This window comes from Aspergillus ambiguus, assembly GCF_047715705.1.
Source record: "Aspergillus ambiguus strain CBS 117.58 unplaced genomic scaffold BDV59scaffold_12, whole genome shotgun sequence".
In the NCBI taxonomy this organism is placed as follows: Eukaryota; Fungi; Ascomycota; class Eurotiomycetes; order Eurotiales; family Aspergillaceae; genus Aspergillus; species Aspergillus ambiguus.
Genome location: NW_027395525.1, coordinates 290,124 through 304,746, shown reverse-complemented (window position 1 = coordinate 304,746; position 14,623 = coordinate 290,124). Strand labels below are relative to the sequence as shown.

Sequence of the window (14,623 nt, the reverse complement as noted above, 5' to 3'; positions counted from 1 at the left end):
TCTCCACATCACTCCAGCACCTGTCAGCCTTGTCGGCTGCTGGAGAATTATAGCATGTTAGACCGAATAGGCTCTGTATTCCAGTAACTCATACAAAACTGCATCGTCATCGCAAAGGGCAGCTTAATTATGCATGTTTTGGTCGCGGAAGACAAGTAGGTACCCTAATGGCCGCTTGCCAGCTACTTGCTAATAACTCGAACAAGCGACGTAAATGTCAAAGTCATAACTATGCTGATGGATAAAAAGATCATGGGCCCCTCTAACTATACCATGGTTATCACCGGGAATGGCGCTGAAGCACTCACCTATCTCGCCAATCCGCACAACCCCCGGCCAGACATCTTCTTCCTCGATGTATGCCTACAACTCTCCTTCTAACCGTGAAAAAATAATACAAATCCCATCGCTCTCTTAACTGAGAGTCCCACTCTAACCAGCTATCCCACCAGATGAGCATGCCAGTCATGGGCGGCCCAGAAACTCTCCGATGCATCCGCACACAACACCCCTTCGTTAACAACCCGTACATACAGTCGATTCCGATAGTTATGATGCTGGCGCATCTGATGTCGGGTGACAGAGAGAGATGGATTCAGCGAGGGGCAAATGACGTGCTCCCCAAACCAATGCGGGCCCAACATCTGCATCAGATGTTGTTGCGGTGGACGAAGCGAGAGATTGCACCCAGTCAGGATGGTAGATTTGGACCAGGGTACGTGAGGATGAGACCCGTCTGGGGACCGATCCCCCTGCGCAAGTATCAGGGCCCTAGGTCGCTGCTTTAGTCGTGGTGGTGGGTGTTGTGTATATTCTATAGTGAGCTGGTTACGTTTTTTGGATTAGCTGGGGGCTTGGTCTGCAGATATACAGCTGAACATAGCCCTCTATTGCTAAATCTACCACAGCAATATTGGAATCAGATAACCCCCAATTCACCGACAGCAATCTTCGACTTGAAATTTCTGGTCTAATTTCCGCCCTTCCACACGGGGTCCAAACAGGAGGCTAAGATTATACTACGGAGAAGTAGTGAATAAAGATTGCGTAGGTACAACCTGGGAATCTTATTTTCGTATTGTATGTAGCTGAGAGCCATATATGGTGTCGGTTATGCCAATACAATACAACATAATACTGAAAGTTTCGTCGTCCGATCCCGAAGCAGAGAATCATCACGTATAGGAACACGATACATAAACTGCTTTGTTGCAATTGCATTGGCTGCCTGCATGAAGTGGCTGGGCTTCACGGGGATGTACAGGCTTACATTATAAACCCCACTATAACATCATTGTCTGTCTTCAGCGACATCTCCCCCACACCGCTGGAACTCCCACAATGACCCTCATTACAATCGACGTAGTCTTTGACTTTGTCTGCGCGGTGGGCAGCACACCGTCTCGACTCCAACACTGCTAACCTCAGACACAGTGGTGCTACATCGGCAAACGCACCCTTGACCGTGCCATCGCCCTGTACCGCAAAACCTACCCCGGCGGCTGCAACGACACGATCACCATCGCATGGCGTCCCTACTATCTTAACTACAACCCATACGGGTACAGTGTCCTCAAGACCGATCTCGTTGATGAACGGCTCAAAGACAAGACGCCGGAGCAGCGGGCCGCGCTCATCAAGCGCATGGACAAGATCGGGCAGTCGGTAGCGATCAACTTCAAAGGCGGGGGTATGATTGGACCGGACACCCGGGATGCGCATCGACTAGTTTACCTAAGTCGGGAAGATCCGAATATTACTTCGGAGACTCATGGGGAACTTGTAGAAAACATCCTCGAGGCATATCATGAGCGGGAGATGGATATCTCGCAGCGAGAAGTTTTGAAGGAGACGGCGGTAGCGGCGGGTATTGAGCCCATAGTGGTGGAGAGATGGTTGGCGGAGGATGTTGGCAATGCGGTTGATGAGGAAGCAAGGAGAAACAAGGAGATGAAAGGGAATACGGGGGTTCCAAGATTTCTCATCCAAGGGATGTACCAGTGGGATGGGGATGATTTGTATGAATTTATAGAGATTATGGGAAAGGTGAAGGCGGACAAATGAACGTATCTCCTACAGTGTAGGCCTGTCTGCTGTGTTGACGCGCAAATAACTGACAATTGATAGTTGTTGTTCGGAAGTCATAGTACGATGAAGGTTGATAGCTCCTAGTCCACATTGATCCCTCGATGTCTATCTATAGCTCATGGGCAGAGTACAATTGCAAGGGCCTTCTCTCCGAGGTCCGTCACATCGTCGGCGATAGACGGTGTGAGTCTATATTTGGATTTTACAGTATTGGCCCAGCACGTATGGGTGATGGTGAGGATACGTACTATATAGGTGGGCGCAGTAATTGTTCTTGGGTAATCTTGGAGCCAGCCTTTAGGGTATTGCACGATCTGATTCGCTTAGTGAGGACAGGTGCTTGTATACTGCATATTCCCATTTACCAGAAGTCATAGGGAGCTTCACGAAAAACTTCTGAGGTCGTATTCTTGGAATCTGAAAAATTGTGCAACCCCAAGGGCCTACCAAAGTGTTGGCAAGGGGGAGCTGATACTGACAGCCCTTAATAAGTAATGGCCAGAGATCTTATCTGCACGGCCTGTTTGTGGTTTTGAATGGCTACATAGATGCTTCTACAGATGGGCACGACTTAGATATCGGCATAGACCACGCGTTACTTTTCATCAAACATCTTAAAGAGTGCGGACAGGTTGAAACCATACGGTAGTCGCGCACGAAGATAAGGGGAATCGTAATATATACACATCAAACAAAAACCAACCCAGACACCAATAAACTACGAAATGCAAAGCCCCCCACCTCTAAGCCTTGGGGCGGTAGAACTTGCTCTCCACCCAGGGCATTCCGACAACGCTCGCCTTGCGAACCTTGTTGCGGACGAGGACGCCGACCTCGGTGCCCTTCTTGTGCATACCCTGCTTGATGTATCCCATGGCGATGTTGGTGCCGCCCAGGGACGGGCTGGGCAGACCGGAGGTGACGACGCCGATCTGCGTGCGGGACTCATCGTTAAGGTCGACGATGACGGCGCCCTCACGTGCCGGCGAGCCCTTCTCGACGGTGAAGCCGACACGGCGCTGCGAGAGGGTCTTGGCGGGGGAGGCGAGCTGAGGCAGGATGACGGAGGCGCCGTTGAAGGTGGCGGTGGCCGGGTCGCGACGGTCCTTGCCGACGACCCAGCCGAGAGAGGCGCCGGGGGGCGTCTGGGCGGTGGAGATGTCACTTCCATAGAGGCACATGCCGGCCTCGAGACGGAGGGAGTCACGGGCGGCCAGACCGGCCAGGCGTACCTGATCTGGCTTGGACAGCAGCAGCTCGGTGACCTGCGTGGGGAGCGAGGGGCAGTCGGCGAACGCGGGGACGGAGATCTCGAAGCCATCCTCGCCGGTGTAGCCGGTGCGGGAGACCAGGACGGGGTAGGGGCTGCGAGAGCCGTCCTGCAGGGTGAGGTAGAGGTCGCGGCAGTTGCCGAAGTAGAGGGTGCTGAGGTCGGACTCGGCGCCGTCGCCGTGGACGACAGACTGAAGGACCTCGGCGGCGAGGGGACCCTGCAGGGCCACCAGGGCACGGTCCTCGAGGATCTCCCACTTCAGGCTCTCGGGGCCGTGGGCGTTCTTGTAGGCGGTGATCTCGGCCTCTAGGAAGGCGAGATCCTCGTTGCGTCGGCCGGCGTTGGTGACGAAGTAGAAGGAATTTTCGCCGCGGCGGGTGATGACGGTGTCGTCAATGATACCACCAGTGCCGTCCTCCAGCAGACAAGAGAGGGTCGAGGTGTTGATCTTGAGCTTATCGAGCGAGGAGGGGGAAACCTTCATCAGGAGCTCCATGGCGCCTGGCCCGCTGAGCTGATGCTGAACCCTGCACACTTGTCAGTATCCCTGAGATGTGCAATATTTGTTGCTGTTGATAGGAACGTACATGTGGCTCACGTCAAACAAGCTGGCCTTCTCGCGGGTCCACTTGTGACTCTCGGCATGGCTCAGGTCGGAGTACTGCAAGGGCATAGAATACCCCGCAAAGGGCACCATCTTCGCGCCACGGGCGATATGAAGATCGTAAAGAGCCGTCTTGCTCAGAGGACCTGACGCAGCAGGGGAGGAGGCATAGCGCACACCACCATTGACAGGGAGAGCGCCCGCGCGAAGAAATGGGCGTCCGGCGCTGGCCGCGGAGCGGAGGGCGCGGGGAGAGGAAAGCTGCCGCTGAAGGAGAGCAGAGCCATTGGCGGCCACAGGCAGGGCACGAGAGACCGACTTCGAACCCAGGAGGCTCAGGCCTTGTCTCAAAGGTCGTACAGCAGACATGATTGTGATCTGAAGCAGTGGGAAGGGGAATTTACAGAAACAAGTTCGTGCGGCGGACGACGACGAAGAGAAATTGCGGAGAAGCCCAGCCGATAAGCGGGAAAATCACGTGCTGATAGGGGATCTCCGCGGGAATCCGTTTCCCATATCAACAGATCCACGCCCTACTTCGTACCGTCACTCAGTCAGAATCCCTTAACCGTCGGTACGCCTTCTGCATCGGCCACGACCGTAAGTCCCGAGTTCGGTCGATGATCTCTACCAGGGAATCACGCTCCTCCTCTTCAGTAAAATACTCTCCATACAGAGTGATGGCAATGACCGCATTAACCAGAGCTGGTTGACAACGCAGATGGTTGAGGCCAATTCCGCAGAGGTTGAGAACAATCGACCGGACTTGTGCTTCCGCCTTGCGGTTTATGGAACGAGGGGCATGCCTTGATTCAATTAGCATGCTGGCCATCCATGTGGCAGGGAAGCGATATATCTCACTCGAGCTGAGGGTCCTCGGCGACCAAGATCATCTTGCCTAGTTCCAAATGCTGGACCGCAGTCACTTGGTCGTCGGTTGCGTACCACACTGCAGGGAACAGTTCGCCCTTGGACCTATCGGCCTTTCTTGCAAGTATCGGCCGCAGGCGGTGTTCGTGCTCCTGCGCGAGCTGCTGCTGACAGAGTGTAAGCCGTTCTACGCCTTGTCAGCCCTTGTCAATTCACACGTAGGCGTGAAAACAAATTACCCCATTCAGCTGTCGTCTTGTCACCCCAAAACCACCGAGTCACCTCGCTAGCGAACATGATCATAGTATTAGCCACAGAGGCACTGCGCCAATCGTCAGGGCTGAAGCGCATATGCGGGGCCCGTTCTCTCGTCAAAGCATAGTAGACTTCCTGACGAATGGCAATCCAATACGCCGCAGCCGCCAGGGATTGCTGCATGCGAGAAGCGATCATCGTATCAATGATCTTCTGCGTGATGTCTAGAAAATTAGCATGCGCCTCGACCCCCGGTTCATCCTCTTCGATGTCCTCCTCCATTTCTTCATACTGTCGCAGGATGACCGTCGCCGCCATGGTATCCTCTTGGTCCATGGGGCTGTCGAGATCCGGAAATTGGATCAAATCGGGAATGCATCTCAGCATATATTCCACCGCCGTGGTGGGTTTCAGGTCGGGGAGTAGTTGTCCATGGTATCGGATGCCTTGTGGTGTTTGGTATTGCGGGAGCCGGGCGAGATGACGCGCAGAGACGGCACAGATGGCGTTTCGGAGGACTGCAGAGTGCTGTGCGCGCTGAGGGACTACACGCTGAAAATGCCTGAGCTCGTCACAGTGATCAAACTGACGTTGTTAGTATCGGTCCGTTTAGGGCTGGTTGGCGAAGTACCCATGGAGAGAGCTCCTCGATGAAATACCGCAAAAGACACGACTGTTGGATGTTGATAGAGGGCGTATAGGATTTGCCTAGGCCGTCTTGGGTTGAATCCGAAAAGTATAGCCTCTGCCGTACTTCTGTTGCCGAGTCAAGTCCATGCACTGGAGAAGCATCGCTCACCGCCGGCCCGGCTGGCGACGGTGTACTCCCCGAGATAGGATAGAATACATGCGGCGATTTTGCACCAGGCTCATCCGATCCTGTTGGTGTCTCTGTCCCTGAGTTCTGCGGAGACGTCCAGTTCCTGGGACGACTGTTGACCCACGGCTGGTTGCGAGGGAGTCGAGCTTCAAAATGAGCCTTAGATCCGTACCGAAACCGTTCACGCGAAGCCAGCACACAGGTCAAGCCTTTTACCCGACACCGTGTGCATACTGGGCGCTTGTTATCGCCTGGACGCAGTCAACAACAGCTCGAATGTCTCCTGTGGGGCTGTTTACACTTCTGGTGCTTTGCTGGAGGTATCTCCCATTAGCTCAACTAGCCTAGTTCGTCAAGAAGCAGACAATCCTACCACGACAATTCAAGCATGGCATATTTATTGAGACGCTTCGAAGTACAAAAAAGAGACAAGTAAAGGAAAATGGGGCGCTGGTTTCCTTTTTCAGCATGAGGGGTATGCGGGGAAGACGATGACCCCTCACGGACATTCCCCGATGCGGAAAAAGGTCCCGAATGTCAGACATATCAACGCAGATGAAGTATATAAGGCAAACTATTCAACTGTATGACCATCGGTTCAGAGGCGTTCACCATCATGCATATCACGCATACCATCTTCATGTAGCAAATCCAAACCCATCCGTCAAAGTGATAGATGAACTCTCTCGGCGATTTGACGCCGCCTAACTTCAACACGACTTACCTTGCTCTATAGGATACGATGACCACTCCGTATATAACCAACCCCCTGCCATCTACTACCCAAACTCTCGTGCTCTTAACGTCTACTGGGGTTATACTTACGAGACTATACCAGTTATAATTATAGTTATCTACGATAGTAATGCCGACTCCGGCACCACTGGATGAGCTCCTTGCTCCCCGGGTTCACCACAACCGGAAGCGCAGGCGGCCTCAACGCGGATTATCATGTCCGCGGAGGGTGACTTGCGGGTGTAATCATTCATTTGGTCCACAATAATGGAGGATACGTCAATCACGAAAAGGGAAAAGCACTATTATCATCGCCACGGGTCCTGAAGCGAGCCCATCCATTCTGACATCGGCTTCCCCACTGGGCAGAGGACCATCACGGGAGCTCCCGCCTCCGCATATTCATTTCAAATTTTTTTCCAAATCAAGGATTAAAAGAAGTAGAAGAAGTCATAACGCACGTCACACATCATTAGACCCCATTGTCGGCGCAGGAGAATGGACTACCGACGGTTCCCGCCTGGTAGTTCAATATCACACTCTTGATAGAGGCCTATCCAATTTGATTAGTCTCATGGGGAAAAAAATAGTCCGTAAGTACGAAAACTCACATAAGTTCCGGGGCCCAGGAAGAACAGCCCGATACCGATCAGCCCAACGTTGAGAATTGCTCCCAACCATCCCCGAAGACCGCGTTTCCGCCAGAAGCCCGGGCCATAATCCGCACGTCGCATCCGGAGGTAGGCGACACCCCAGAAGATAAAGCCAAAGAACGAGTCGAACAGCGAGCTCATGATAGAGAGCAGGTCCGAGAAGAAAGGGATGACTTCAGCAATGATGAAGGCCAGGATCCACAGACAGGCAAGGATACCAGCCCAGGCGGCCCATCCCACGAGGGTGTGGTTGCCCTTGTGGTGAGTGCCATCAAACAGGCGGAAGAAGAGGAAGCGAGCGGAGACCGAGGCATACAAGACTCCCAAGAAGATCAAGGTCGGGATCATAAAGGAGAAGGACACCTTCTTGTACACTTCATCGCCGAGCGAACCAAATGCAGGCGATGTCATGTACTGATTACCAGTGTATACGTAAACAATAGCACCGGCTAAGCTGAACACGATGATCTCTGCGATGGTAACGGCGGTGACGGACTTCCAGAAATCGCGAGGCTCCTTCATCTCAGCGATAAAGCTGGGGAGGGTGATCTGGCCGATGAAGGTGTAGCTGATGTTGAGGAATGCGCTCATGCCTGAAACAAAGGTTGTTCCCTTGGCGGGAATGGCATTTACGATCGGGTTCCCTTGTGCGGGGGTATAGCCCGCAGGGTGGTCCTCAATTCCAGCAAAGATCATGGCTAACAGGACCGATATAAACGTGGTGAAGGCGGAGAACGATGCGACCTTGGACAGAGCACTGAATGTTCGAGGAAGCGAGAAGACGAACGAGATGATGGCAGTGACCACCGCAAATACGATGGTGCATCTGGAATGTCCGGTGATGGTGTTGAGGTACTCCGCGCCCACCAGGCAGTGCAAACCCTGGAAACCGATTAGCGTTGATCCTGAGGGGTCCTACAAGGCGACCCACTTGGATGAAGGTATTGTTCAAGAGGAACATGACCGCGGTCAGGTACCAGGCGACCCTGGAGCCCCAGAACAAGTGCTGGCCAATGTCACACACGTCGCGGACGTGGGGATGACGCAGACAGAACTTCCTGCGCAGCTGTTAGAACTGTGGGGGGTGGACGGAGATGGTGTGAGCGAACCAGATCGTGAGCGAGGTATAGAGCACCACGGCGGCAATGAAGACGGTCAGGATTAGGCCGGGAACTAAACCCAGGATGGAATAGGACCAGGGGAAGGACATGATGGCCAAGCAGATATACTCGGAGAACAACAAGGCGGCGGTCTAGTCAAGCATGGTCAGTCGGGATTGGTCGAGGCGAGGTTTGACGTCAGACATACCTTTTGCCAGCTACAGGTCCGGTACTTGATAGAGTTGCCAGCCTCGAGTTCGATCTGGCGACCCACAGCGTCGGACTCGGATTCTGAAGGAGCGGTACGACTTTGATTCTCCAGGTCCAGCTTCAACTTGTCGGGCGACGTATCGGAGACGGACGACGACCGGGGAGCGTCCCGGGACCCTTCAAGGGCCTTGGATGGATTGGTTGCCGCCATTTCAGAGAGCGGACGAACCGCAGATGGGAGGAAACGATGGATTGCGTGATGGACGGAATTATGAAGACCTTCGGATGCATGTAATGCTCTCGATGCGTTGGGGATGGGGGCTAGAGGCGGGTTAGCAACGGCTCTCGTAGTAGAATGGAGGAAAGGTAGGTTGAGAGACATACTAAACGATGAGTGAAGTGATAGGGAAAGGAATCAGTGGAGGGGATGAGAGAACAGGAGTGAGTGTCGGAGAGCAGCAGATAGGAGATAAATACGGGCAAGGATGAAGGACAGACTGGGTCCGTGGTGATTAGTCCGGGATAGTGGTCGTTGGGGCCGAGCGAAGAACCAAGAGAAACTAAGACACTGCACGGGGATGCCGAGAGGGCTTGGGATTGCTTAGGAGGAGGGACAAGAAGGGAAGGAAGAGCCAAGCGCTAGCTTATGAGCAATCTGCAATCTGCAGGACGAAGACAAAGGACCGTACGGCCGAGATTTGCCTCTACGGGTCGAGTAGAGGCTGTCGAGGACAGAGAATTTCACCTCAACCCACGGAATGAAGAAGTCGAAAATCAAATGGAAAGAGAAGAGAAAACGACCGGGCTAACCCGTTCGGTCGAGCGAGACGAAATAGCGTGATCTCAGAGGCTGATAGCGAGATGAGCCTGCTTTCGACCTCTCGACCAGGCAATTAGTGGAGCTCCATGAACCCAGCCATCCAGCTCTCTCTTCCTACCTAATCCAGCGAGCGCATGACGTGCTCCGGTGCGTGGGCCGCAGAGTGGACGGAAAAGGTAGATGATGGAAGGTGTAGGTCAGCCCCTGGTGGTCTGATTTGGACCGTGGACGCCTCCCGGTGATTTTACTGCGGTAGAGGCCCGGAGGTTTCCGTCCGAATTTGTTACCTACCATCGTACGAACCACCGTTCCCCTACCAGGGCCCTCCGTCAGATGCATACAAAAGACTGACTCCGACTCGTGGGCATCAGAACTACCCCAGACCGTCCACCTCCCAATGCGGGCAAATCTGCGTCGAGTCTCTCGGGGCTGTCATTGGTCTATGTCTGTATTACCTCAGACACGCTAATTCCTTCTGGGAAGGGGACCCACCTGCACGGCCCGCCCTCCCCACCTGATTGGTTCCACGCCCGATGAAACCGGGTCCCTGAACGCCAATCACGGCTTGGCCTGGCGGCTCCGTCCGATGGGGAAAAACTGCAAGATTGCAGGCCCCGCATCCGTCTCAACACCAGCCCGAACCCGTTAGTGACGGAGCCCTGGTGACGTCGGTGGAGGAGGTGGGCGCAGAGTTTTTTCCAAGTTCAACGGAACCAGACTGGCTTACTCAACTCGCCGGATCACTAATGCGAATCAATGTATTGCATAAAATATCGGTGGTGTCGCATGTGCGCAGTACACAGTACGTCTAATGGAGGGGTGGATGGACCTCCAGATAAGCATATAAGAAAGTGTATTCTCTTATCCAACCAATGTCGCACACTTAAGCTTAAGCACGCTATGCACTAGTCTATGGCGTGATTCTCACCTCCCTGAGAGGCCTTGATCGGAATTCGGTCTGATCAGGATCTTGCATGGGTAGGAAACAAGTGGCCATGTCATAATTGGCTCGTCATCGAGGTGGATTTTACCATTGTGGCTGACATGCAAGGATGTAATCGACTTTGAATGGAACGGCGTGGCACCCCCTTGCTTATTGGCTGTCAACTATATATATCCTACTGCGTATATTGTCCATATGGTTGGGCTGACGTTAGTATGCATTAGTGCACAACAGTCTTGTCTCCTCATACCTTTACTGAATCCCGTTCTAGTGCTTCTAGAAAAAGTGAAAGATAAAAAGAAACCGAAACACAAATAATAATGAAACATCCTACTCACGATAGGCAAAAATGGAGTTGCGGGGAATCGAACCCCGGACCTTTCGCATGCGAATGCATGCTAAGCGAACGTTATACCACTAAACCACAACCCCAGTTGATATTTATTAGCCTTTAAACATAAAATCATGAACCAATGTGAGCCCCCCTCCCACGTGGCCACCATTTAAATTATCTACTGCTTAATTCATCATCGACATCTTCTAAAGACTCTATATCATCATACCCAACCGTAATCGGACCTTCGTATGGTATCTATCTGCCAGTAATATAAACATCACCATCACTCCCCTCTCCACATCACATTCCGTCGTCTTCCCCGGCCAGCAAGGCCGCATAGTCATCCGCCGATGCAAATGTCGGCAGATGCTTAAGCTTGCGCCTCTTCTTCCGATCCGACGAGTCCTCGTCCTTCGGCAATTCCACGCCTCCGCCAAGTTCCACGTCCGACGGGAGTTCCTCATCGCTGTCCACGAATGCTTCCTCGTCCGAAACATCCATGTCGAACTCATCCTCGGAGGCTTCGGGCTCCTGTGCCTTCTTGGACTTGGACTGTACGGCGGCCTGCTCAGCGGCCTCCAGCTCTGCATCCTCATCCCCATCCATCTCACCCATCTCCTCATCTTCCTCCACATCCGACTCGTCGTTGAAGATGACGTCGTCCCCACTTCCCTCTTCCTCGTCCTCACTCTTGTCATAAGCAGACTCCAGGTCATCCATGTCCAGGTCATCATCGCTCCCAGCGCCCTCCAGATCGGGCCGCGAGTCGACCAGCGCCTGCCAGATCTCCGACTCGGCGTCGCTGATGTCCTCGCCATCCTCCTCGTCGCGATCGACGGCGTCCTGGCTCTTCTTCTTGCGCGTTTTCTCCTTGTCCTTACCCAGCCGGTTGAAGTACTCGTGGAAGAACACGTCCTCGGCTGCAACATCCTCCGACTTCTTCTTCCAGAATGCCTCCGAGTTGAGCGGTACGTGCTGAGCATGCTTGCCGCCGGCCACCAGCCGATCCTGCGCATCGCTGCCTGCAAGGGGCTGCATGATCGATGCGCCACGTGTCGGCGCAGCGCTCTTGGGCGTCCGATACACGAAGCGGTCAAGGAAGTGCGTCAGCGTGTGCAGCGTCAGATCCGGCTTTCCGCTCATGGCTTTGTGCTCTAGCAGGTTGGCCGCATTGACCGACACGGAGGGATGGAAGTGTGACAGGTAGGGAAGCTGCAGGGTAAAGTTAGTTAAGACGTTCGTAGGCTTCACGCTCTGGTGGTGAGGCTTACCAGTTCCCACAAGCACGTCCGATCCGCGTTGCTATGTTCAGGATCGCGCTTGCGCGGGTCGTACCGGTTGGATGGCTTCTGTGGCTGGGTCTCGGAGATGCCCGGCTGCTCGAGCTGCTCCTCATCCTCGTCCGGCACGTCCTTGAACACCTCCTCGCCGTCGCTGTCGTTTTCCTCCGGTTGGTCGTACAGAGTCTGCAGGCTGGCAAAGGTTTTCTCTAGTTCGCGGAGCAGGTAGAATACGCCGCAGACGAAGGAAGGCTGGTGGAGTCCGAGGACTTGAACGATCCGCTTCACAAAGGCCTTGACCCGGCGTGCGTTGACGTCGTTCTTCAGAGCCTTGAACAGTAGGTTGAGGTAGAGTGATTGCTTCGATGATGTGGCGACCCGAGGGTCCAAGAGAGATTCGTACAGCGTCCGGTAGAAACGATCAGCAGCCACTTGGTGAGCCGAGGTCAACTGCTGGATCAACATCAGAGCCTGGATGCTGGTGTTGAAGTTGGACGAATGAGTGATGCGGAAGAGTGTGTCGATGTGTTTCGAGAGACTGTTGAAGGTTAGCTTTCACTGCGTTTAGACATGACAGGCGTAGAGCACGTACCGTTCAGAGTCAGAGCTTGTAAACGGATAGGCACGGTTTACACCAGTCAGCACCGCGGAGACGAGCTTGTCCTGCATCTCCTCCGTCTGAGCCTGGCCCTTTTCGACCTCATCCTTTGCGGCCTTCTTGCCTCCTTTCTTATTAAACTTGCCGGCCTTTTTGCCCGCTTGATACTTGCCACCCTTGGTGGGCTTCAGCAGAGCGACGAACAGCGAGAAGTAGATGTCCAGCAGCTGAACCGCAACTGTCTCTTCCTTGAGACTCAAAACCGTCTGGTTCAGTGTGATAATTGCGTAGTACTTTGCGTGTTGGCTCTGGCCCGGGCGGAAGAGGACTTCCTCCACAGCCGTGACGATAGTAGGTTTCATCAGAGGATGGGCTTGCTCGAGTTGCAGGAGAAGATATGAAGCGCGAGAGGCTATCTTCTTTGCCTTATCACCAAGCTTGTTCACCAGCAAACGCAGAAGGTTTGTCTCCTGCTCTGGCTTTTCCTTAAGCAGTTCGAAGACATAGCTGACCGCTCTGGAGCGGGAGAACTCAATCTCATCGTTACACCAGACCTCGAGGATTTTGAGGACCTCAAAGTATTGTTCCTTCAGGAAGTGTTCAAATGCCCAGACAATAAGGTGGCGCTTTTGCAGACCATTTGGAAGGGAATCGCCTTCGGACCAACGGCCACCCACTCCCTGGAACGCAGCGATGAGGGACGGCTGGTTGGAGAAAGATCGAAGCCTACGATCATTCGGGAGCAGTGTGCCCTGGGCAAACATATCCTTGAGTGACCGTAGAACCTCCACCGCTTGTGCACGGCTGCGCTTCTTTCCAAGGTTGATCAAGCTTTCCAACGACTTGGTGTTGTGTAGAGGCGACTCCTGTACCGCAAGAGTCAAAGCCGAGATCTTATCGCTCAGAGTTCCGGTCGACATGATGGTGGTGTAGAACTTGTGCGACGACGATGCGGAAGCCTGCTGTGCCTCCAAGTACATTTTGTTGTCTTGCTCCAGTAGAGTCACGGCATATTGATATACGCGGTCTACCAGATGACGGGGCAGGGTGTTTGCTTGTTTTGTCGAGATCTTGGGGAGATCCGTGGCATACCAATCTGACCTGGGCACAACAGACTATACTCGTTAGCATGTAAGCCACTGGTGGATGTGTAAATGTTTCTCACCAGTTTGGAGTATTCCTTGGGGAAGGAACTTTCAGTCGTGTCCTTGCTCGCCTTATCATTCTTGGTCGATTCTTTGACCTGCTTCGATGATGAAGCAGCCTGGGTCTTCTCATCTTCCGAATCTTCACCAGAGTCCCCCGCCTGCTCGCTTTCTTCCTCACTTTCGTCGTCTTCGTCGTCCTCGGGCTCCTCCTCCTCCTCCTCTTCCTCTCCCTCCTCAGCATCATCCTCTACCGCATCTTCCGGGACAACCTGGCCAGCTGCGGCTAGCATACCGGAAAGCTCTTTTCGTAGAAGGTCCTCCTCGGATTTGCCTTTCGATTTCTTCGTAGTGTCCGCGACATCCTCCGCTTCGGAATCAATACCCTCGAGAAGATCGATATCCTCTTTGGTCCCTCCGAGCGCCAGAACTTCCTGCAAGAAAACATCATCCTGATCTGCCGACGAATTCTCCTTTGCCTTCTCCGCGGCGATCACATCACCGTTGCGATCCCGTTTCTTGCCCTTGGTCTTGTCGTTCTCTGCACGCTTGGAATCCGTCTTGGCGGCAGGTCCCTTGGCCTCCTTTGCCAAATCACCAGGCCCAGCCTTGGGCTTGTTGTTCTTCGACTTCTGTTTGGCGGAGCTCTGGTCCTTCAGCTTCTGTTCGATCTTCTGTCGCAGGCCCGCAAAGGCACTTTCCTGCAGCTGGGGGAAAGCGTCTGCGCCGGTATTGGCGTCATTAGGGGCGGAACCGCCTTGGGGAGCAGATTCGTGGGCTCCGGAGGAGCGCTTCCCCTTACCTTTGGCCATGGAGAGCAACGAATACGCTGTGCCTGACCAAAGCGTCGTCCGTTGTTGGATGGTTTATCGCCCGGACTTTTTTTTTCTGC

At 53.7% G+C, this 14,623-nt stretch overlaps 5 protein-coding genes and 1 non-coding gene across 6 annotated transcripts; 2 read left to right on the top strand and 4 right to left on the bottom strand.

Annotated features, from left to right (window-relative positions):
• Positions 1 to 60: 60 nt before the first annotated feature.
• BDV59DRAFT_176614 (response regulator) lies at positions 61 to 945 on the top strand. Its single transcript, XM_073689472.1, has 3 exons — positions 61 to 155; positions 207 to 357; positions 453 to 945. Exons 1-3 carry the CDS (start codon positions 130 to 132, stop codon positions 786 to 788), a joined length of 513 nt encoding a protein of 170 aa, XP_073548758.1. The 5' UTR covers positions 61 to 129; the 3' UTR covers positions 789 to 945.
• Positions 946 to 1,341: 396 nt separating this feature from the next.
• BDV59DRAFT_201309 (DsbA family oxidoreductase) lies at positions 1,342 to 2,064 on the top strand (the record flags this gene model as incomplete). Its single annotated transcript, XM_073693770.1, has 2 exons — positions 1,342 to 1,386; positions 1,435 to 2,064. 2 exons carry the CDS (start codon positions 1,342 to 1,344, stop codon positions 2,062 to 2,064), a joined length of 675 nt encoding a protein of 224 aa, XP_073548757.1.
• Positions 2,065 to 2,665: 601 nt separating this feature from the next.
• Positions 2,666 to 4,354, bottom strand: BDV59DRAFT_19796 (glycine decarboxylase subunit T). Its single transcript, XM_073693053.1, has 2 exons — positions 3,949 to 4,354; positions 2,666 to 3,888 (listed from the first exon to the last, which is right to left on the bottom strand). Exons 1-2 carry the CDS (start codon positions 4,332 to 4,334, stop codon positions 2,832 to 2,834), a joined length of 1,443 nt encoding a protein of 480 aa, XP_073548756.1. The 5' UTR covers positions 4,335 to 4,354; the 3' UTR covers positions 2,666 to 2,831.
• A 2,605-nt stretch (positions 4,355 to 6,959) lies between these two features.
• Positions 6,960 to 9,068, bottom strand: BDV59DRAFT_19764 (putative neutral amino acid permease). Its single transcript, XM_073692979.1, has 6 exons — positions 8,993 to 9,068; positions 8,607 to 8,929; positions 8,408 to 8,550; positions 8,230 to 8,356; positions 7,257 to 8,180; positions 6,960 to 7,198 (listed from the first exon to the last, which is right to left on the bottom strand). Exons 2-6 carry the CDS (start codon positions 8,817 to 8,819, stop codon positions 7,118 to 7,120), a joined length of 1,488 nt encoding a protein of 495 aa, XP_073548755.1. The 5' UTR covers positions 8,820 to 8,929; positions 8,993 to 9,068; the 3' UTR covers positions 6,960 to 7,117.
• A 1,653-nt stretch (positions 9,069 to 10,721) lies between these two features.
• Positions 10,722 to 10,803, bottom strand: BDV59DRAFT_t83. The gene has a single exon. It is a non-coding gene; the product is annotated as a tRNA-Ala (tRNA).
• An 85-nt stretch (positions 10,804 to 10,888) lies between these two features.
• BDV59DRAFT_176609 (RNA-binding ribosome biosynthesis protein MAK21) lies at positions 10,889 to 14,596 on the bottom strand. Its single transcript, XM_073689471.1, has 4 exons — positions 13,752 to 14,596; positions 12,581 to 13,701; positions 11,980 to 12,526; positions 10,889 to 11,920 (listed from the first exon to the last, which is right to left on the bottom strand). Exons 1-4 carry the CDS (start codon positions 14,541 to 14,543, stop codon positions 11,009 to 11,011), a joined length of 3,372 nt encoding a protein of 1,123 aa, XP_073548754.1. The 5' UTR covers positions 14,544 to 14,596; the 3' UTR covers positions 10,889 to 11,008.
• Positions 14,597 to 14,623: the final 27 nt, after the last annotated feature.

Excerpts from the sequence above, each read along its gene's own strand:
- BDV59DRAFT_176614 (XM_073689472.1), top strand. The coding sequence starts at position 130 with ATGCATGTTTTGGTCGCGGAAGACAA. Across the intron at positions 156-206 it reads GTTTTGGTCGCGGAAGACAA|CGACGTAAATGTCAAAGTCA; the intron begins GTAGGTACCCTA and ends AACTCGAACAAG. Across the intron at positions 358-452 it reads CAGACATCTTCTTCCTCGAT|ATGAGCATGCCAGTCATGGG; the intron begins GTATGCCTACAA and ends CTATCCCACCAG.
- BDV59DRAFT_19796 (XM_073693053.1), bottom strand. The coding sequence starts at position 4,334 with ATGTCTGCTGTACGACCTTTGAGACAAGGCCTGAGCCTCCTGGGTTCG. Across the intron at positions 3,889-3,948 it reads TTGTTTGACGTGAGCCACAT|GGTTCAGCATCAGCTCAGCG; the intron begins GTACGTTCCTAT and ends ACAAGTGTGCAG.
- BDV59DRAFT_19764 (XM_073692979.1), bottom strand. The coding sequence starts at position 8,819 with ATGGCGGCAACCAATCCATCCAAGGCCCTTGAAGGGTCCCGGGACGCT. Across the intron at positions 8,551-8,606 it reads GGACCTGTAGCTGGCAAAAG|ACCGCCGCCTTGTTGTTCTC; the intron begins GTATGTCTGACG and ends ATGCTTGACTAG. Across the intron at positions 8,357-8,407 it reads TATACCTCGCTCACGATCTG|GAAGTTCTGTCTGCGTCATC; the intron begins GTTCGCTCACAC and ends ACAGCTGCGCAG.
- BDV59DRAFT_176609 (XM_073689471.1), bottom strand. The coding sequence starts at position 14,543 with ATGGCCAAAGGTAAGGGGAAGCGCTCCTCCGGAGCCCACGAATCTGCT. Across the intron at positions 12,527-12,580 it reads ACAAGCTCTGACTCTGAACG|TCTCTCGAAACACATCGACA; the intron begins GTACGTGCTCTA and ends AACCTTCAACAG. Across the intron at positions 11,921-11,979 it reads GGACGTGCTTGTGGGAACTG|CTTCCCTACCTGTCACACTT; the intron begins GTAAGCCTCACC and ends TTTACCCTGCAG.